The 21,609-nt window shown below is 38.3% G+C and overlaps 2 protein-coding genes across 6 annotated transcripts in view; one reads left to right on the forward strand and one right to left on the reverse strand.

The window, feature by feature from the left end:
- The window catches only part of SULF2 (sulfatase 2), an 84,369-nt gene extending 71,581 nt beyond the window's left edge, over window positions 1-12,788 (forward strand). For 4 of the 5 annotated variants that reach the window (XM_066561900.1, XM_066561903.1, XM_066561898.1 and 1 more), the window contains 10 exons: window positions 622-865; window positions 2,663-2,759; window positions 4,431-4,525; window positions 6,576-6,635; window positions 7,061-7,230; window positions 7,714-7,856; window positions 8,081-8,204; window positions 8,695-8,725; window positions 9,020-9,076; window positions 10,106-12,788. In XM_066561900.1, coding sequence (XP_066417997.1) covers window positions 622-865; window positions 2,663-2,759; window positions 4,431-4,525; window positions 6,576-6,635; window positions 7,061-7,230; window positions 7,714-7,856; window positions 8,081-8,204; window positions 8,695-8,725; window positions 9,020-9,076; window positions 10,106-10,136 — 1,052 coding nt within the window. In that variant the 3' untranslated portion in view covers window positions 10,137-12,788. The remainder of the gene's footprint in view (window positions 1-621; window positions 866-2,662; window positions 2,760-4,430; window positions 4,526-6,575; window positions 6,636-7,060; window positions 7,231-7,713; window positions 7,857-8,080; window positions 8,205-8,694; window positions 8,726-9,019; window positions 9,077-10,105) is intronic. The other variant, XM_066561902.1, reaches the window with a different exon arrangement.
- Window positions 12,460-21,609, reverse strand: part of NCOA3 (nuclear receptor coactivator 3) — a 56,844-nt gene continuing 47,694 nt past the window's right edge. The window contains exons 18-24 of the mRNA XM_066561905.1: window positions 21,065-21,236; window positions 19,995-20,291; window positions 18,363-18,467; window positions 17,753-17,975; window positions 17,347-17,521; window positions 16,642-16,783; window positions 12,460-15,649 (exon numbers count right to left, since the gene is read on the reverse strand). Of these exons, the coding sequence (XP_066418002.1) occupies window positions 15,638-15,649; window positions 16,642-16,783; window positions 17,347-17,521; window positions 17,753-17,975; window positions 18,363-18,467; window positions 19,995-20,291; window positions 21,065-21,236 (1,126 nt within the window). The 3' untranslated portion in view covers window positions 12,460-15,637. The remainder of the gene's footprint in view (window positions 15,650-16,641; window positions 16,784-17,346; window positions 17,522-17,752; window positions 17,976-18,362; window positions 18,468-19,994; window positions 20,292-21,064; window positions 21,237-21,609) is intronic.

The following is a 21,609-nucleotide window of genomic DNA, read 5'->3' on the forward strand; positions in this document are numbered from 1 at the left end:
TGCACATCAGGGAAAGAATTGCAAAGAAAAGAATTGCATGTGGATAAAAATAAAAATTCAAATATTAATCCCTTCCAAAAAATCAAGGATCTAGCCCTAGCCTTGAAGAATAGAACTGGGAAAAGGCTCAGGCTGAGCACTGCGAATACTGAGACAACTCCAAGAATGTGTTGCAGGAATCCTAGCTGGGAAGAACTGTATGATGGACAGCAGAAAAGCACAGAGAACTGTTCCCTGAGGGTGACTGGCTGTCATGACTGTCACAGTTAGTGCTTAAGGTGTGACTGCCATCTGGTGATTGTGGGGGAAGAGCAAGCATCCATTTGAACGAGCTATTTGTTCTCACTGGTGCTGGACTGCAGCATTTTTTTTCCCCTTTGCCATTCTTTTGTGTTTGCCTTGTACCTGCCCTCTCATGCTCTGAGGTATCCACCCACCCACTGGTACTTCCATCCATGCCAAAGTTAAGGAAGCAGCAGTTCACAGGAGAACTGCAACAAACGCTGTCATCCCGTTAATTCCAAACAGCGCACTATGGGCTGGGGTTTTCCTCCCAAGAGCCACAGAGAGGAGCAGATTGTAACATGCAGTTTCTGTTGCTCTTCCACTTTTTCCATGCAGAATTCAAACCAAGCTATGTCCGGAATCGCTCTATCCGTTCTGTATCTGTTCAGCTGGATGGAGCTGCCTATCACCTGGTTTTAGAGGATGGGTACCAGCCCATCTTACCAAGAAACATCACCAAGCGGCACAAGGTGCAGAGGGCTGCTTTCCACCAGGAGGAAGGTGGAGACATGGGGGAATATAGTGGGACTGGTAGCATTGCAGAGGACACAGTCCCTAATCTGATCAAAGTGACCCACAGGTAAGTGCTCATGCTAGGTTTTTAAAAGCTTTTGCTCCTTAAGTGACTGCTCTTTTCATAAATGTGTGGGTTGAAGTGTGTGCTAAGCATGTTGCATCCCTTTTGGATACCCAGTCTAGCCTCACTAAAATTCTTGTTCCATTTGTACAATAGTCTTAAGTTTTGTTTTAGTTTTGTCAGTGCAGAGGGGCATGAAGCTCCTGAAGAGCTGCAGCAGTGCTTTTGTCTTCTGCATTGGGTGGAGACGGTAGCCACTCTTCAGTGCATATGTTTCCAGTGAGAACAAGCAAAACTGTTGGCAACAGGGGTGTTAAACCTGCATGAAACCAGGAGAGGCCATACTCCTGCAAATGAGTGTGCAGTGGGGTAACCTGGCCTGGCTGGAGACTGAAGGCCCTGACTGGAGCATGAACTGGTTTTGTGTCACTGATTGCTTTGTACAGAGTTTGCTGTAATCAGTGCTAGGAGAGGAAAATCTGTATTATGAATGAAGTTGGATGGATCAGAAGCATTGGGAAATGGAACATACTGAGAGAGAGGGGAGGCAATTGTCTGACCACTCTAACAGCTAAAAATAACTTCCTCGGTGGTGAATCTAGGGACTGATAATGTCTCTTCAGCTGTACTTTAATTCATTTATCACCATTTCCATTTGTGAGCTATCAGAAAATCCACCAATCATTATTGATTACATGTTTTATATTGTTTAATGACTAGCTCATATAAATATGCAGGAGCCAGGTGGCTGCTCTTGATATCTGTATTTTCCATTTGCCTTCTGTTCACAGAAGTGAATTAGAAACTCACCAATATGTGGAAATGTAGGCATCAGAGAATTGTGCCCTCTCTTCCCAGCTCTCGTGAATGTGCAGGACTCATAAATCACTGGTTTTTTCTTCTGGAACAAATTAAGTTTACTTTTGCTGCCTTAGTGGGTGAATCCCAGATTTTTACAAGAACTGTCAGGAAGGTTGTACATTATTCATGAGACTTCCCTAACAGAAAAGAAGGCTGTGGGACAACATGCACGGGGTAGTTTAAAGAAAATAAAGGAACACTGCAAATATTCATCTTTAATTTAAACAAGCATTCAGAAATGGCTGCATGGTATTCAACCCCTAATAAACTTTCCAGGTAAATCTGTCAAGTAGTGGTTTTTTGTTTTCTTCTTTATTAAATAATTTTAAAAACTGGATTTCACTAGAAGTTAGTGAAACATAAAGATTTTATATTGTCAGAGGGTGTTTTGCTTTCAAAGTGAAGGAGATACCCTTGAAAGATTTTATCACTTTTGTAGAAAATAGTAAAACTTCTTTGTTTCTGTTTTGTTTTTTTGAGTTTTTTCTCTTTTCTTTATGGTGTAGTAATGCATCTTACCTTGCTACTACCCCTGCATCACTTAATTATGCATCGAGAAATTGCTTCTGAGTAATGCTTTCAATGCTTGCTAGTTAGTAATGATTATTTCTGCAGAAAGTCTAATGAATAAGCAAGAATTCTGTGTAGCATGATTTACATACAGAAATGAAACAGTCAACAGGTTCTGCTTGATAGAAATATTCTCATTGAATTTTTCTACTTAAAAATTTCCATGGCAACTCCAACCCAGACTTCCTTCCTGGTTCAGAGCACACTAGTATTTTCTTGAATGAACATTGTTTTTTGAATTCTGTATGTCATTTCCAGTCCGTGGTCTTTTTGTCCTGGAGCTGTGTTATGAAGAGCAGCTGTTTGCATTGCTCGGTGTGTGTGTGTATCCACTGTAATAATAAACACTGTTTGCTTTTCCATGCCAAGGTGCTCTATCCTGGAGAATGATACCGTTCAGTGTGACACAGATCTGTACAGGTCACTGCAAGCTTGGAAGGACCACAAACTTCATATTGACCATGAGGTCAGTGATGTTTTCCGTGTGTGATTTTAGCATTGTTTTCTGTGGGGTGATAGGATCATGCTGACTATCTGTGTCTGCCTCTGGGTGTCTTTTTCCCTCCATGGAACCTTGTGAATTTGCTGGCTAATTTCAGAAATAATTAAATTATTACAAGTTTGTGAAGACAAGATGCTGAGGAGGACAGAACTGCAACTGAAAGCACAGCTGAGAAATGTCATGTGCCTTATGAGGCAAGTAAGACTTAAAGCTGTCCCTATCCTGGGAAAAAAATTAATCTGGATCTTTTTATCATCTTAGTAGTCCTGTTCCCCAGTGGGGAACCTCTCAAAACAGTCCTTCAGTATCAAATATAAAGGCCCAAGGAAAAGTGAGCTTCATTAGTTTTGGTGCTTCTAGAATTAATTTCTTTCACTTGCTACTGCTTTTCTTAACCTTGCACTTTTGAGTTGAATTTTTTCATAGGATTGTGTATATGGAGAACTTAGAGGTAATTTGCTGTATGAAATTTGCCAGTAAGACTTTATCTGACATTTTTGTCACTAAGATTAGCTCAAACCCTTCATGTGTATTGTATATGAAAGAGGGTCAAAGGACCAGGTAAGGATGGAACAAATGCCAGAGAGAAGCATAAGGGATGGACATCCTGTAATCTCTTACCAAATTACATAAATTCACAGTAAAGTTCTATGTAAGAACTTCTTGGTCCCCTTTTCTTGTAAAGATTGACACACAGGGCAAATACTTAAAAACTTACTATTCTGCTAAGATTAAAAAAGGGCAATTTTAATATTACCACGGTCCTGTAATTGTTTTTTCTTCAGAAAATGTAGCCAATATGGAGTGTCAAAGGAAATGAGAACGCACTTCTGTCCAATTGTGTTCCTGATTTAGGGTCACAGGGCTGGGTTCTTTGTCCATTTTCCTTGAACACTCTGTCCTGTCTCTGCTTCTACTACACCTATGGTTACTGATGGCCAACAACAGTTCTGCAGAGACTGTTGTTCACATTAGATTACTTTGATTTTTCTGCTGTGCAGAGGCCTGCAATACCCGAGTGGAAATGGGCCATGTTGTATGTAAGCCAGACTGAGCAAAAGCAGGAGTTTCATTTAGTGAAAAAAGGCAGTTAAAAATAAACCTCAGGGGTGGCACAATTAACTGCTGTTTGCTGTCCCATGTGTCCAGACACTGCTAAAGCCTGCTATGCAAAGTGACAGAACCTTGCTGCTTTCCTTCTTCAAAACCTCTGAAGAGGGGATTTCAGATCACTCCTGCCCTATCCTCTTCCCAGTGTCAGAACACACTGAATTGTAATGACTTTGTTTTCCTTTGAGCAGCCTTTCTCCCCTTGTGAATGTGCTGTAGAGAGGCAAAACCAGAGTGGATGCAGGAGTGTCTGTCTACCTGCAACTGTGTGTCCCCTCATTCCCACAGCAAAGCATTCTGCTTTCAGAGTCAAGAATCAGAGCAGGCAAACTGAGCCAGCTTCCTCCTGCTGTAGTTTCCTTCTGGAAAGCAAGATAATTTGAAAATGCTTGTTAGTGGTGAGAGCCACGGAAGGTACTGAAGAGGAAGCTCTTGGTGACAGTAAAATGAGTTTGAGAAGGTTAGAATAGCACTAAATCATGCTGGTTTTTTTCAAACTCTGTCTTTGTGCCTTTTTTTTTTTAGATTGAAACTTTGCAAAATAAAATAAAAAACCTGAGGGAGGTGAGAGGTCATCTAAAGAAGAAGCGACCTGAAGAGTGTGATTGTAACAAGCTAAGGTATTTTTTGGTGTACTTCTGAATAATTATTTGTAGTGTGCAACTGTAACTGATGTATCAGATCTCACCGATCTGATTTATCAGATCTCACAGGAGAGATCAGGATCTTGTTTGTTCAGTGGTTGTGCTGACTGTACTCTGTGTACACATTCAGGGGAAGTGTCCACAGGCTGCTGCACAAGTACAAGGCCCACTGTCTGCCAGGCAGGAGTTTAATTGGACAATTGAGCTCTTGCTCTGCAAATAAGCACAACAGAAAATCTTCCAAAATCAAAAGGTAACCCAAACAGAATTTGCCCCTGAGAAAAGCTGTTCGGAAGGAGACCCAGGAGCACGTTCTCCTGCTCATGGTGGTGACAGAGCCAGCTCTGAGGCTGCTGAGAGCCAGGTGTCACTGAGAGTACTGCAGCCACAGTGGCAGAATGGTATGAGTATCAACCAAAAAAAGAAAGCTGTATCTGAATGGAGTCATAACTGCCTGGCAGCTGTGCTTTAGCTGCGCCTAAAGCACCTGTTACCAAGTAGACTCTGTGAGAGCGTGTGGATAAAACTTCTCTATCCTATTGGTGTCACAGAATGCCTTTTTGAACATGCTGAAAACCTCGGAGGTGCACGCACTCTACAGATAGGATGTTTATAATTGTTGTGGACTGTGGATGTGGCCTGTGTGCATCCTGCAACATCGTTTCAGCAGCAGATCCACTAAAATATTGAGAGCATCAATTTCTTGGGTTATGGGAGCCCATGTCAAAAACTGCTTAAGATGTATTATTCTAGATGGTAACCAGACAGAAAGTTTATATTGGTTTATAATCCACTGCTTTCAAAACTGATTAACTGCGTTTACATAAACTGAGTTTACTTAATATGTACTGTCAAGATTAAGTTATTTTTGGTGAATGTTTTATAGAAAATGTAAAACATGTTTATTTTCAGACTGATACACTTTTATTTGTGCGTAGCATTATTGAGATGATTAAACCCACTGAAATCCAAGAGATTAATCATCTGAGTTACATATGGTCAAGTGTTTGTATTGCAATTGCTTTGATTTAGCGTTTAGAATTAGTTGATGAAATGCCCAGCATCCGTGCAAGATTAAAAAATTGACTGAAGAAGATAGTTCTTAAATAATCTTATTTTGTTAATTTGTTACACTAATAGAACTTACAAAAGCTCCCAAAAGTTTTAAGAATTTAAAAGATTTATTTTGAAGGAGATTTTAATCTGGCATCTAATTGAATTCAGATGTACTGTTTAGAAAACAACAGTTATTAAACTAAGTTTGTGTTTACTGATTTGTGTATGTAGTAACTTTATCAATAAGAAAATATTGCCAGTGACTGCGGCTGCTCTTTTTTTTAAACTTTGGTAATTCCACAGAAAGGAAATTTCTGCAAAATACTGTAAGAGTTTCTTGAGAGGCAAAGCAGTGGTAACCCAGCGAGAATGTGTATGTCTGCTTACACTCTGCATATCTCTGAATATATTAGACAGTGCTCTTGCTGGGACAGTTCAAGCCATCTTGTTCAAGTTTTCCTGAAACTTTCAGCTAGTAATAATGCAGGACACACCCACACCCCTTCCCAGCCCTACAAAGTACAGCTGGTATTGAAATTTTTGCATTCGTAAGGAAAATGACAGGAGGGTAGTATAAACTTGTCATTATCAGAACAAATTAGGGAATACTCTGCTGCAGAAATGTAATTTAATTACAAATCTGTTTATTCTATGTGCCTCATGTGGGGAAACAACCCGTTAAAACTAAAATAATAGTAAATTGTAGCTGGATGTGGATGTACATTGCAATGCAGTGTTAGCACAGCAAGTGTCACTGTGGACAAAGGATCTGAGGAAACAGAGACACAGTGAGGCTGGGAAGTGCCTGATCCAGTCGAGCGAGGCTGCCTTTATTCATCACACACACTAATAAATTGAAGGGAGAAGCGACACTTGATTAAACCTGCTTCAAGTCCAATATGATAATGTTATAAGAACAGGGGCAGTTGTCTTGCTGTTGTTCACCAGCAATGCTGTTTTTATTTTCCAGTTACCATTCAAAACACAAGAGCAAACTGAGACACAAAGGATCCGGTCTTCATCCTTTCAAGTAAGTGAAGGCCTGTTCCTTTGAGAGAGGATGTGCAAAATGTAATATTAATATTAGGTCTGTACAAACCAGTTACACACTAGGCAATAGTAGTAGTATTCAGTTTATCCTGTATTAAAAAGCATAAACAGAGACACATGGGTAAGGAACTAAGCCCACATCAAAATGCCTCTAAATTCTAAGATAAGGTCTCTGCTTTTGAAAAAAGCACATTACAAACCTTAGGCCTGCAAGCCCCTTTGGCTGCTTTTTTTTTCCCAGTGCTACTGAATTGCAGTGTCATCTCCATTTGTATGAAACACCATTTAAGTAAGAAATGTGGATTCTGTCCCTCTGAGTGGCTTATTTTATTAGCTACTTTGGGGTGTTTTAGCTATGTTCAAGTCTAACAGAGTTTCCATGATCCTAACATTTCATGTGTGCAGGAAAGCCCTACAGGAGAAAGACAGGCTATGGCTGCTGCGAGAGCAGAGACGGAAGAAGAAACTGCGCAAATTGCTTAAGAGAATCAAAAATAATGACACATGCAGCATGCCTGGTCTGACCTGCTTCACCCACGACAACCAGCACTGGCAAACTGCTCCTCTGTGGACATGTAAGAGTACTGTAACCTAAGGAATAGGTCAGCAAATTTTGGTTAGGCTGGGCTGGGATGTTGGGTTGCTAGTAGTTACTGGTTTTATTAGCTCTGTAACCAAAGCTATACAGTCCTCTCTATAGTAAATAATTTCTGTTTTCACTGTTGTCATTATTCTTGCATAAAAGGCAAGGAAGTAAAACCAACTGCAAATAAGCTACAGATTATTGAATACTGTACACTGATCTGCAAGGTATCTCACCATCTGGAATGTTTCTCAACCAGAGAAAGGAACTAGACAAGATGTTACTGTAATTAGTATGTGGATTAGGTATGCACAGAACAAGAAGCTGATGCTGGAATGCATTCTCTGCTTCAGAGCTCAGGAATGAGAATGAGAGTAACTGTCTATGAATAAAGTAATACTATAAACATAAAGTAATGAGCAGTGCTAAAGACAGAAGCATGTAGTTTATGTCTTTATAACTCTTCAATTTGCAGTGGGCCCTTTCTGTGCCTGTACCAGTGCCAACAACAACACGTACTGGTGTTTGAGGACAATCAACGAGACCCACAACTTCCTGTTCTGTGAATTTGCTACTGGATTTTTGGAGTATTTTGATCTCAATACCGATCCATATCAGGTATCTGATCATAGACCTTGGGATCACAGCTCAAGAAATACATCATTGTTACTTGTCACCAATAAATTGAAATCACGCCGTATTGCTGTAGGATGAAGTTAAGGCCTGTATCATTTAAACTAGTATAAAGTGGCTCTTTCCTGTTACAAAGAAACCAGCTGTATTTAAAAAGTTACCAAATTACAGAGCAATAGTAACCAAGAAGAACCTCCTGTTTATTGCAGCTAATTAATGCAGTGAATACGCTTGACAGAGATGTTCTTAATCAACTGCATGTCCAGCTCATGGAACTCAGAAGTTGCAGAGGGTATAAGCAATGCAATCCAAGAACCAGGAACATAGATCTTGGTAAGTGCCTCTTCTATTGCACTCACAAACACCCCAAAGAACCCCAAAATACTCTTTAACATTATAAAACTTGAATCAGTCAAAAGGATTTTAGGATTTACTTAGAATAGTAATGTCCTGCTGAGGGTGATAGCTGCATTCTCAGATTTTTGTACATGTTCAGTTCCTGTTATGTCCTGTTTTTAAGATGAAGACTCTTAGCATAGTAATAAATAGTGCTGAGATGCAGGAGAAGACAAGGAAGAAACAATACTCGTGAAAAGGGAGAGAATACCCTAACAGCCACTCTGAAGCTCACAGACCTGAACAGAGGTCAGTTCAAGCTGGAAGGGACTTCCAGAGTTCTGCTCCAAACTTCAGCTCAGTGCAGGATCAGATGTGAGGGCATACTAGGTTACTCAAGACATCAGGAAATTTGTTAAATTTCTCGAGTCTTTATTTTTTCTCATACAGACAATTGTTAGTAACATTGTTAATTTTTCTCACCTAGGACTTAAAGATGGAAGCTACGAGCAGTACAGGTAAATTAACAAAAAAAAGTTACATTATTATTCTGAAGTACTACCTTAATACTGAAAGAGCAAGTGTGGGATTGGGAACCACATGGAAAGGCCTGGCTTGAAAGGGCATTTGCAAGACCTTTCCCCCCCACTTGCTTTGAAACTTTGGAGCTATTTGTTTCAATGTTACACTATGTTCTGATCTTAGTAGTCAAAATTCTGGCTGAATTCTTCTTCCTCGTCTTTCAGATTGTGGTACTGGTTGTTTTCTTGGTGATGGTTAACTTTTTTCTCCTTTTGCTGCTTGAAAATTAGGCAGTTTCAGCGTCGAAAATGGCCAGATGTGAAGAGACCATCATCTGCCAAGTCACTGTGAGTTGGGAGCAATTCCCCAAAAGCATTAGCTTTTACTTAACTTTTCCCTTCTCTTTCTGCATGCACCACCTTTTTAACATCATCATCTATTCTCACAGAATGCTTAGGAGGAAAGTCCTCTAAATTATGCAAGAAATATGATACTGCCATCATTACTGACAACTACTGCTGCACAAAACCTCTTCGTACATGTTTTTTGAGAATCTCGGAGCATTAGTCAAGGCAATTTCAAACAGTAAAGGTAGATGCTCAGTTAAGAAACTAGTTATGGTCAGTTGCCAATAAAAATTAAAGACCAGTACACTGGTTTTGTCTAAACTTAAACTAGTAGCAGCTACCTAGTGGTTTTTCACACAATCCAGAAAGAACAAAACTGACTGTAATTTCTCACAAGTAGTGAGGCAGCATCATGGATTTTCTTGCCCTTTATCCAACCACAGCCTTTGTGCTGTAAGCAGAAAAAGGAATTTAAAGCAGAAAGTAGACTATAAGACAGATTTGTATCTACAACTGCTTTTTTCTTACTGAGCTGCCTTTTAAAATGTGGTGATGATCTGGCAGTTCTCAAACTGCTAGAGCTCAAAAGATGAGGTACAAATTTAAGTCTATTAAAAAGTTACTATTGCCTGTTACTGTCTCTGAATCTTTCCTTAAAAAGAAAGCAGAGACTTCATTAAAAATCATGAAGTGCTCTCAAACTGTGCAGTGGAAAACACAGGTGCAAGTCCCTTCCTAGGCACAGTCTGGTCTTTTTGCCTGAGAGTTGCTTATATAATGCAGTGGTTTTATTTCTAGTTGAAGAGATCTAAGACTGGCTTTAGAATCAAAATGAAGGTTGAATTAACAAGCTTTGTACAGGTTGAAATTTCAAGCACCGTTGAATTGTTTGTCATACACCTGCTATGCTTTTATTGGTGGTTCACAGTGTTTCCATTGGTTTTTACTGCATGGAACCATTAAAAATACCTTTCTTACTACTTTCTACTACAATGTTATACACTAAACTCCATTTGTTTTATTTTAAAGAGGACAACTGTGGGAAGGCTGGGAGGGCTAATCTCCCCCAGCTGCTGCACCTCCATGAGGACACAAACGGGGCAGGACTTGAATCCATGTACAGACTAAATGAATTATAACATTCGCCTGAAGGACTGGATAAACTTTGAGGCTGAAATAGATAGAATGTTTGCACTGGTGAGTGAGTTGAATAGAAGCAGTGGAATTACGGGAAATGCCGTCAGAAATCCAGGTCTCTGAAATCCACTGTTGTACCTGCTTTCTTGCTTTGGATTATACCTCACCGAATTCACAAGGCATTTTACTTCCAGAAGACACAACCTAATGCTGATTCAGGAATTGACAGAGGAGGAAACTCAGCCACATCCCAAAGAGGACTGCCCCTGCAGCGGCAGGCAGTGTTTACACAGACAGTTGACAGGACCTTAAACCAATTTCCCGTTCGCCTTTATCTTTAGTTGTCGTGAGAAAAACTTCAAAGCCAAGTGCAACCCTAAAGCGAGCTTCAGAAAACAAAGGTGCATTTGCTTAACACTGGGGTAAAGGTAATGTTCAAGAGAACTCTGAAAAGATTCAGGAACTGAAGTCAGCAGCACCAAGTCTACTCAACACCATGGAATTTCTTCAGTTTCCTCTGAGGATTCATTTTAGTTCCACGTCTACTTGTTCATTGTATTGTCACCTCTATGAAGATTAGAGAAAATCGATGCCAGATTTTTGGAGGGATTGTGTAAATATTGATCAGTGTTCTGTTTGAAAATAAATTCCTTCACGTTGTGAAGAAATTTATTAATAAAAAAGAGTGTAATGCCCACACGCCATTTCTCAAAATGCTAAGTCAGAATTTATTCATTTTTAAAGGTCCTGAAAAATTTCAGTAAATGTACATCTTAAATTTTAACAAAATCAGATTTGTATGAAGGTTTTTTTATGTGGTAATATTATACTGTACATTCAAAACCAGAACAGTTCCTTTGAGAAGTAGTGTTTGCTTCGTAGCGTAACTTTTACATTTTTTTTAAAAAAAGGCAGCTCTGGGAGTTCAGTACTTGTAGTCAATAATCTAGTTACACTTTAATCTGCAGAAAAGTAAATGTTGTGAATGACAGTTACTGTTCAAAGGTTTTTACAGGGAAAAACCCTATAATTTTACTAAGAAAGCACAGTGTACAGAATTATTTCAGTAGTTTCATAAGAACATTATTACGTAAGTTGTAGTACAGGTAATGGTGAGATTTGTATTTATCATTTGTTTCATGTTACTTTGCTACCTGTGTTTAAGGGCAAATGCCTGAGGGTGCTTATGGGACAGACTCAACCAACTGTGGCCTTCACTTCTAACAAAGAGGTATTTTTTCAAAATGCAAACTTAACTTGCCCTTGTAGAAATGCAGTGTAAAAATACAGCATGGAAGTTATTTCGAAACCCTTCCTGGTTTTGCAGTTCAGAAAATCAAGTGGAATTATATCCAGACATATAGATCCCTGGTATTACAACCCCATACTCAAAAAATGTACTTGAATTTAGGAATGAGGGAAAAAAACCCGCTCAAAAAGCAGAAGTAGAGTCTTTATAGATGCTAAGTAAGATTGGGCTTGAGTATTTGTATGGCATGTGGTAAGTCAAATCTACCACCCAAAGCTTTCTTGCAAGCTTTTTTTAAATTATGCAAGTAAAATCTGAATGTCTGTCTTAATCTTGCCATGTATTTTCATTAAACTTGTTAAAAATTTCATGGATTATCAGAAAAATCTATGAGATTATGAGAACCTGGATCCACACACGTAAGTAAAAAAACCCTTAAGTTCCCCCAGACCCCCACATTTTTTCTGCTTTCCAGAGACGTTTTAGCTATCTGCCATTCCCAGTGTGCATGCAGAAAGAATATGAAAAATTTGCCCTTTTGTATTTAGCTCATAGTCTCTGGCAAGGTGAGGTTGTGACTGTTAAAATCCTGCAGGGCCAGTGTTACTACACCTGTTACTTACTTGTCAGGCAGAAGGTTGAAGTTGTCCCTTTATAGAAAATAGTGAGCTGTGAGACTTGTATGTGACACAAGAAGCAGCTGGTATTTAATGGAAGGTACGTTGTTGCCAAGTTTGGGGAAAGACACCACCTCTTCTCCATTCAGCTCTTCTAGAGTTTGCTATTTAGGTTGAAGTAGACATAAATTCTAGTTGGTGTTTGTGCTAAATGTGTGTCTAATAAATCAAAGGTCTCAGCTGTTACTCCCTCAGCTTTTACTGCCAACTAGAATAAAATGTAAATCGTTCTTCATACACAGTTTTCATCAGTGATAGCAGGGAAATTTCTCTGACCTGTACTGGATAATCACCCTTAAAGCTCATACAGTGTCACCAAGTTCTGATTATAAATAGAAACCTTTATTTACATTATTATTAATATCCAAACACAAAAACCAGAAGGGCAGTAACACCTTACAACCAACCCTTTTATAAATCAGTCCCTATGATTTCTCTGTTTTGCAAAATAAAGATACAGATATTTCAAGCAATACTTGTAATGTAAACTAAGCTTAGATTCAATTCTCAATACCGTATGCCTTCTCCTGAGATTTTTTTTTTAAATATTGCTCTCAGATTTACATAGTTTCGCACTTGCTGTATCATTCTGTCATCTGGTGGTCTGCACATAAATTCTATAATAAAAGGTGTGCTAACTGGTGCAACATTCAAGGAAGTTTTGTCTTGTGACAAAAATGTGGTCTGAATTTCTCACTTCAGAAGCAGTATTTTAGGCCAAGGAAAAAAGTGCACTACATGGAAGTTTAATAAACGCATGTGATCCAAAAGGCAACAGAGACATAGCAAAGCAACGCTCATTTATGCAGCAGCGATCAGAGGTTGCTGTACTAGCTAATTCATCTCTTACTGCTGAATAATGTTATGTGGGTATTATTTTAAAAAACATCCACAAAAATTTACTACTCTAGGACCAAAGCAAAATTGATGGTGGTAGCTAAATGTCAGCGGATTTCAAACCAGATGTACTATTTGGTGCTGCCACGAAATACACTGTCAATGCATTTTAAAAATGCCCCCTGCCCCTTCATCAGGTTTAAACTAAACATCTTTTAATTCAGGAAAAAAAAAAAAAAGTAGGTACTGGAAAGCTCCAACATGCTAAACCTATGAGAAAAGGATGAGCTTTTATAATGCCAGTCAGGTAGGTACCAGTTATACATAGATGTATACATAGAATTACTAATTTAAAAAAAAAATTGTACTGCAAGATGTATATAGCAGTATATAGTCTAAGAGCTCACCTAATGAAAGCAAGTGGTGTTTTTAGTTTCCGTCAGTATAATGATATATATATATATAAATATTGTTCTATTCTGATTTGATATAAAATGCAAGGGACTGTTGCCTTTCACCCTCAGTAAGCAGCACTTACTCAACAAATAGATATAATCCAAGAAATGAAAAGATAAGAGTTTCTTAGGCTTTTAAAAGTTTTGCCTTATAAACACACATTAATCAGACTGAAAATTCCAAGTAAGTGCTGTGATAATCTATGTACTCAGTACTAGTGGAAGAGACAGGGTTACATGAAGTAGTACGATTGACTCTACGTTCTCTTTGAAACACAGCTGGCTGGGTGCTAAGGATGAATTTAGGAGAATATTTCTAGTGAAACTTACTTCTATTAAAAATGGAAAATCACTGAATAGTCTGAACAATTAAACCCCATCTTGCTAACAGTACCAAGAATAAGCAAAAAATAACACAGGTCAGGGGATTTTTGGTTTCTTTTACTCAGTTGGGAGAAATCAGTTTTCCATTACACAATGAACAACGTAACAGAAGCACCACACATCTTAAACATTTCTGGGTCATCCCTTAGGAAGGTTTAGCGGTTTAATTCCTTGTAACTGCAAAAAGTGCAAAGGGATCTTCATTTCAAGCACCCAAAATGGAGGGGGAAAAATCCCCCAGTGCTATCAGCAAAGAATATGTAACAACACTTAAATACTGCTATGACAGAAATCCGCTTAGAAAATACATTCCTTACTATTAGAATAATCCAATGAGGTGTAGACATTTGGTTAAAATGTGGCTTAATATCCTTAAAGATTTCTGGATGTAGCATAATAACAAGTATTTTGCAACAGACAAACATTTTCAAAGAACATTTAGAGTTCATTAAAATTGACCAAAAAGACACAATCCAGATTCATCAGCTGAAAAGGCAACCTATTATAGGCAGACAGGTCTGTCCTGACAAATTGTAAGATCTTACAAAGCAGAGCCTTCGTGTCAAACTGCCTTAGGTAAAAAGAAATGTAACAAAAGTGCTCACAGATGGAGAAAGTATTCAACAACCGGTCTATTTTTTTATAAAAAGCTCTATGTTAAACATGTAAAAATAAATGAAGTGTTGAAGACCAAAGAAGAGAAATATGTGGGCCAAAGTCACCCAGCTTCAAAGTCCTTAAATGTAATTTAAAAAAAAAAAATTTTGGACCTCAACTACAGTTTCCAGAATCAATTTTGTTAAACATTTAGCTTCACAAACTCTGCAAAAATGAGAGTTAGTGCTGCTGTTAGTGACCTACAAAAGTCATGTGTATAATACATTATTGTAAAGATCATATTTACAAAATTTAATCACAAAAAAAGACTGCAAACTTCTGATTCTGGCTGCAGTGTCTTGCCTTGAGTTTTCTGAAGCTTTTTTTCAAAAAAAGATGAAAGATTATTGCTCTAATTTCCATACACAGAAACCATTACATTATGCAGTCTTTTCAAATAATTTTTAAGAGATTGTGTTTGTGAAGGAATATGAGTACACCCTACCTTCATATTAAGTCCTTATCAAAGACATTGCATTCATCCATTATATAGTCCTCTATAAAGTGCACTCAGCTGCACAGCAATATCTGAATATTAGTCACAATTGTGTTTAAATAATTTAAATTGTTTATCCTCTCTTTTCAACCCTTGGCTTCAACAGACAGGATTTTGGACTAGCATGTGCCAAATAATTTTGCACTGCTACTTTGCTTGGGAAATCCCTGACTCTTGGGATAAGAGACTAAAAGCAGCATTTCTATTGAGGGATTCTTATAAAAGAGTGAAGACTAAGAACTACATTCTCTGTCAGATATTGTTACAAGAGAAATCAGGAAATTCTTACCACTGTGACTTCTCCAGGCACTTTTGTGTGCCTGGGCTAAAGGGCTTTGGATAGCTACAGTAAACAGATAAGGTATTCCCGGAGTCTACTCATCAAATCTATTAAAATGGCATTACCAAATTCACATTCCTAGAGGAAGAGTGCCAAAAATATTAATGACATTTTTTTGTACCCCACATCATACAGTAATTCATAGGCTGCTTCTACTAAAATGTATTTTTGTTGGGTAGGGGTTTTTGTTGGTTTTATTTTCCTCTGGATGAGGAAATTTATCACTGGTTTCTGTTAAGCCCAGTATGACTCGCCATGAAGAATGTGTCACTTTCCTTTATAACACTAGTGCATTCAACCATTCTTGTTTGAAGATGTGGTTCTAGATGTCAGCAGTATTTCTGTTAAAGAAAAGATACTTTTATCAGAGAAGACATCTTTGCTGAAAGAAAGAAATGGTTTATGTTCTGCATTTGGAAGAAGGAACTACTGCCAATCAATGCCTAGAAGCACAAGGGCTTTTTAGTGCTCCACTTTGAAAATAAATTTCTAGAAGATAAATGCTGTCCTGGAATTTCCTAAACACACTATTTGGGTATCTTTATGTCATATAGGTTTGGAAAATCTGACATTTCACCTTTATATTCTCCTACTTATAAAAGGCATGCGGTGTATCTAAGTCTCCAAAACTTTACTAACCCCCAAAAGTCCTCATTATTCTGACTCCTTCCTCAGGTATGCTGCATAAAATTTCATGAGGTACTTTTTACTTGAAAAGATTTAGCTTATGTCAGTATTATGTTGCTCATCAGGCATTTTGTGTAAAGACTGTAGCAAAAGTGTATTTTGTATTACAGCTTTCTTTTCAGTGCCTGTTATTAGCACATTTTCACCTTAAATGAGGGGTCTGAATTTTCCATTGTTTCTGGCTATGCATACACAAGTTATTCTAAGGTATTGTAAGGGCAAGTATCATTATCAGTGTCTGCGAGAAGGAAACTGCACTAGCAGGATTCTTAGCCTGACTTGTAAGAGCTATTACATGTAATTTTCAAGATCTGCTGAAGATGCATTTCACAATGTCCATGGATTTTTTTCTGGGGTTTCTCCAGGTTCAGAAGTATTTCATCATCCTTTGTGCAGTTTAAGGCTTGGTCCTATCCATGATCCTTCAAAGTCAACAACTAATCCCAGCATACAGCTTGGCCTCATCGTGAATTTGCTTATGTATCATCAAAAAGAAAGTATCTCTTAGGACATAAAATTAATAGGCCCACAGATACAAACAGGATAACTGAGAACAGGATTGTGCAGGAGGGATGGATGTAAGCAGACTGTACTCAATAGAAGAAGAGTCAGCAAATCTTTTCATTAGTCTTGATGTACAACTTACCTGGTCTGGACCCATAGGCAGTCCTGACATAGGCATGGTATTAACACTCATCTGTCCAATATGGCCACTGCTGCCATTCACGTGCATCATACTGTATGCTGCTGGGCTACCTTGATGGCTGAACTGCTGCTGGGGAAAAGAACTGAAGTACAAAAGGACAAATAAAATTACCTTCCAAGAAGTCTACACACTGATGTATTGCCTTCCCTGCACCAGCTGTCAACACGTGAAATAGAAAACTGTTTTCACATTTACTTGTTTTTACCTAATATCTGTTTAACATGGAAACTCCCCTCCCAAAAGGAATTTGAGTTTTTAGAAATGCAGTTGTATGTGTATGCCTTAAGCAATCTTTTTGGAGGCTACTATTACAGCTGTATCATCTATCATAATACTATTTGATATTCTGTATTTCTCCACCCCCTCCCCCAAGTTATTTTTTCTTTAAATATTAAGTTAATATTTAAAGACTGAATGTTGCTTCTGGTTACAAAGATTGTAGAGGTCCAATATGAATCAATGGAGCTAAGCATAAAATAATAATTTTATTTCCTAAACCAGAGCAGGATGCAGGACAATACAGACAGTAGAAAGTTACTTTTGTCTCTTGTAAGTGCTTTTCCTGCTACATGCTATTTAACATAGTTTCTACTTTCAGCAAAATGAAAGAGTTTTTGAGAAACAGGTTGTAATCCTGAAGTTCACCTGTTTCTGGGGATGCTTCCTGAGGGCCAGCCCTTCATCTCTGAGGACTGGTACATTGTTGCTGACTGAGGATGCTGCAGCATAGGATTCTGGGAGGGTCCAATTCTTGATGATACCATTGGATTGGGAGGGCTTGATACTCTACTAAATGCAGGATCGGGTTGTTGGCTTATTCCTTAAAATAAAACAAAGGAGATAGATACAATATACTTCAGTTATCATTACCTAGTACTTCTAGTTCATCTTCTTGCAGTAACTGGAAGGAGAAAAGTCATCCTTTTTTGGAGCAGTATAGTCCATTTTTCAGAATGATTGGTATTTAGGTAGTTTGGATTAATAAAAAAAGGGAAAAGAAAACCAGACAAATGGAAAAAAAAAAAAAAGCCAAACATGTTAGTACTAGTACCATAATTAGGTGGATAGGGGAATTGCTGTGAAGGAACTTGAGCCATTGGAGGGCCTGTCAAAGCACTATCCATGCTTCCTGAGGTTGTCACATTTGGTGGTGGACTGAAGGCCTGAGGTTGCTGTTGCTGCTGCATCATCATTGCCATCCTCTGTTGTCTAAAATGGTGACTTATTAGTTCCCTGTTACGCTGAGCCACCATTTGAGCATTAAGAAAACCTTGCTGCTATCCCCCAAAGAGAAGAAAAATCATATTAGAAGATGTTTTTACAAATAAAATCATGTCAGAGTCAATCAAACTCATTCCTAAGACCCAGCAAGTCAAGGGAAACCCACAGGAAAAAAAAAAAATCATCAAAATATTAAGACAAAAGTTTTCATTAAGTTGTCATTAGTGCTAAACCAATGATGATATTTACACAAAAAACATGGCATACTGAATTGACAGCATGACCTAATGAACAAATCCTCCAGCAATCTCAGCAATAAGGGAGGCAAAAAACCCCCTTTTTAAAAAATTATGCAGAGGAACAAAACCAAAGAGGAATACTGCAAAGCCATGAAAGAAGGTTGAAATTCTAAACAGATGGCTACTGTAGTAAGTACTTACCTGGGATCCCACCTGTGGCTGCATAACTGGTCTCATCACTGAGTTAGTACCACTGACTGGATTTTCCATTTTTATTTCAAGACTTTGACGGGTCTGATTCATAAACTTGGAAAAAGACATTTTAGCACTATTAGCTTGAAAATAACAGTATCTGAAAAAAGTAATGGCAACTCCTGCAAAAACACTTTCTTTACAGACCTCTTGAATCCATAAAGTGCAATGGTTAATTTTTGCCTTGTCTTTAAACAAACTATTTGTTTAAACAGCTCAAACACACAAAAAGAAAAAGCTTTCAATCAGTGCAGCGTTAACTGGCTTTGGTTTTGTATTTTCCTTAAATTATCTCTCTTTAGGAATAAAGAGCAGATTATCTATTTATTTTAAACAGTAAGTGTCACAGAAAACCAAGAGAGAACACAGTTTTTCCTAGCATTGCCATTCCATGTGTGGAGAGAAAAGGGTTGAAAAGTGGAAGACTGGTAAGGAGAGAGAAAAAGGAGTTGCTTTTAGAATTGTTTTCTCTCAAGGACCAACTAGGCACCAGGGAGATGTTAGCAAATTCTCTGGCTGAGAAAATTTACATATTTATGTTTGCTCTGGTATGTTTGTCTGTCTACAGAGAAGAAACAGAATTTTCTCACAAAATATAGCAGGATGTTGTGAAAGACTTTTAAAAGCCTTTCCCACAGACTTGGGCCTCCATAAAGGTGGAGGAAGGGAGATAAGAGGATTTGGAGATGTGAAAGTACAGCCTGGTGAAGGACTGTGCACGCTCCAGGCCCTTTTGCTACGGAATGCAGGGCTCAGGCCTGGGTACTTTTTGCCCCTTCTAAAATGAGCTTAGCGGTGTACGCGTCTCTGTTTTTTCGAATCCAGGATGATGGAATAAACCTAACCTTTGTACTTCAGCTGTGTGTTGTTGTTGTTGCCTTGGTGTTACCTGCACGTATTCTGTTCACACACCATGTCACACAGCACTGGTTCAGTTCTCCTAATTTTATTTGTACACTGTATTTAATATCAAGCCTGCATTTTCACATGGGGAGTTCACTGCTGAAATCACGCACCAATTTTTTAAGCAGTGTTTTCAACCTAGTGTTAAGATCTATCTGGTTGTATCTATTCTCTCACCTTTCATTCGAAGAAAATACCTAAAATGACATCAAATCACTAAATGGAAAGCAAACCCCCTATATTGCTAAGCCAAATGATTAGTTAGAAAACACAGTGAGAAAGAAGTAACACCTGATTTACAGTAGAAATACAGCTCCGATTTAATGCTATCTGTGAGGTTCCAAAAAAATACTAAACACAGATAAAGAGATCATGCAGAGTTACGTTGTACAAAAGCACTGTTTCAGCTAGCAATCGTTTTGTGTGCTGCAGGAACCAATCCAATCTGTAGCTAGGGAGGCTGACAGGAAGAAGGAGAAACAGAAGGAGAAACACTTGTCCTAATAAATGTTCTTCTACTCCTACAGCCACCAGGCAATTCAATGAGAAGCACTGTCAGAATAAAAGATCCACCCTCTCCGTCATCTGTTGTTACATATGTAAAGCAACACAATTCCGTGTGCAAGTGACTCCATTCTGAAACATGAAGGAAGTGTAAAAGTAGGAGCAAAGAATTACCTGCTGTCCCTGGAGCCTCTGCTGGAGCTGCATGCGTAGCTGCTTTGGTGTGTTGGTCCTAGGTCTCATCACATTTACTCGGGGATGGATACTTTGCGGAGGAAAATTGCTTGGTTGGCTCATCTGATTCATCAATGAATTAAAAGATGGCTGTTGTCCCTGGATGTTACTAAAACTTCCTGGCATTGCTGCCCCTTGCCCTTGATAGGCTTGACCATATAACAAAGGCTTCTGGTCAATCATAACTGAAGATTCTTGACCTTGAAATGAATCTTGTTTGGGTTCCAAAGCTTGTCCCTTCAACAGAGACAGAAGTGCTTTCACTGGCAGTATATATAGAATTTCTAAAGTAGCAATAAAGCTAACTAAGCATAATACACCACTCAGCCATTTCTTGGGTAGAACATAGCATGGACAGCTACTGTTAGTTTTGTCTCCAAACTAATGAAATAGCAAAAGTGATTTATAATAATAATTCTTTTTAAAATCAGTTTTGCTGCACACTGCATACACAGGCAGACCAGTGTCACCATTCAAGCCATATTTGTACAAATGATGGTGTCATGTGGGTCTTAGCAACTTCCAAAGTACTCACAGAATTTCTTTTTTCTATTTGCTAGCCATGCAAATTCAACCTGGAACTGAAGGAGAGGGAAGCATCCACATCACTGAAAGTCAAATAATTCACAACCTAAGCTCAGCTGACAGCAGGCTACTAAGGAAACCCAACAGAATTCTCAGCTTATAGAATTAGAACGAGCTACACCCCAAACTCCACCTATATATATGAAGGCATTGTACAATAAACTTCTGTAAGAATATACTGCTTTGTATTTCTTGTCATGCACAAGGAATTTAATCCATAATGAGCTACTCCTTTGAAAATCTAAATGTTGACTAGATTGACTAAACCCTAGTCAATCTAAATGTTTCCTAAGGGAAATGTATGAATACGAAGATGAGGATGTGATGAGACAAAGTAAATGAGGAGGCCCTCTTGACATTCTTTTCAAGTAATAAAATACTATTGGTCTTTGGAAAATAAATGGCCAAAATATCTGTTTACTTACTTGGTTTACAAGATCAGGAATTCCTAATGCTCTGTCAATCTCTTCCAGACTTGTGACATCTGTATTACTCAATAGTGTGTGCAGCTGATCTAGAAGTGCCCTTTCATCATTCTGGCCTTCCATATTTGGTGCCGAACATAGGAGATCATCCAAAGAGCTTCTAACTAATTGTCTATAAATAAAAAAAAAACCCACTAAAATCACAGAATCAATAAGGTTGGAAAAGACCTCCAAGATCATGGAGACCAACCTTTGAGGGAATACCACCTTGTCAAGCACACTTAGAGCACTAAGTGCAACATCCAGTTGTTTCTTGAACACATTAGGATTGGTGTCTCCACCACCTCCCTGGGCAACCCATTCCAATGCCTGACCACTCTTTCAGTGAAGAAATTCATTACAACCATTACAAGGAAAACTATAGTTTTTATATAATATATTGACCTGGGTATGATTAAATATTATAGTCACCCAACTTAAATCCAAAATTTATGTCCTAAAACGTCCAGTCACCTTCCATGCATCCTTAAACACATATAAATTCT

The sequence above is a fragment of the Molothrus aeneus genome, chromosome 17, assembly GCF_037042795.1.
Source record: "Molothrus aeneus isolate 106 chromosome 17, BPBGC_Maene_1.0, whole genome shotgun sequence".
Lineage (NCBI taxonomy): Eukaryota > Metazoa > Chordata > Aves > Passeriformes > Icteridae > Molothrus > Molothrus aeneus.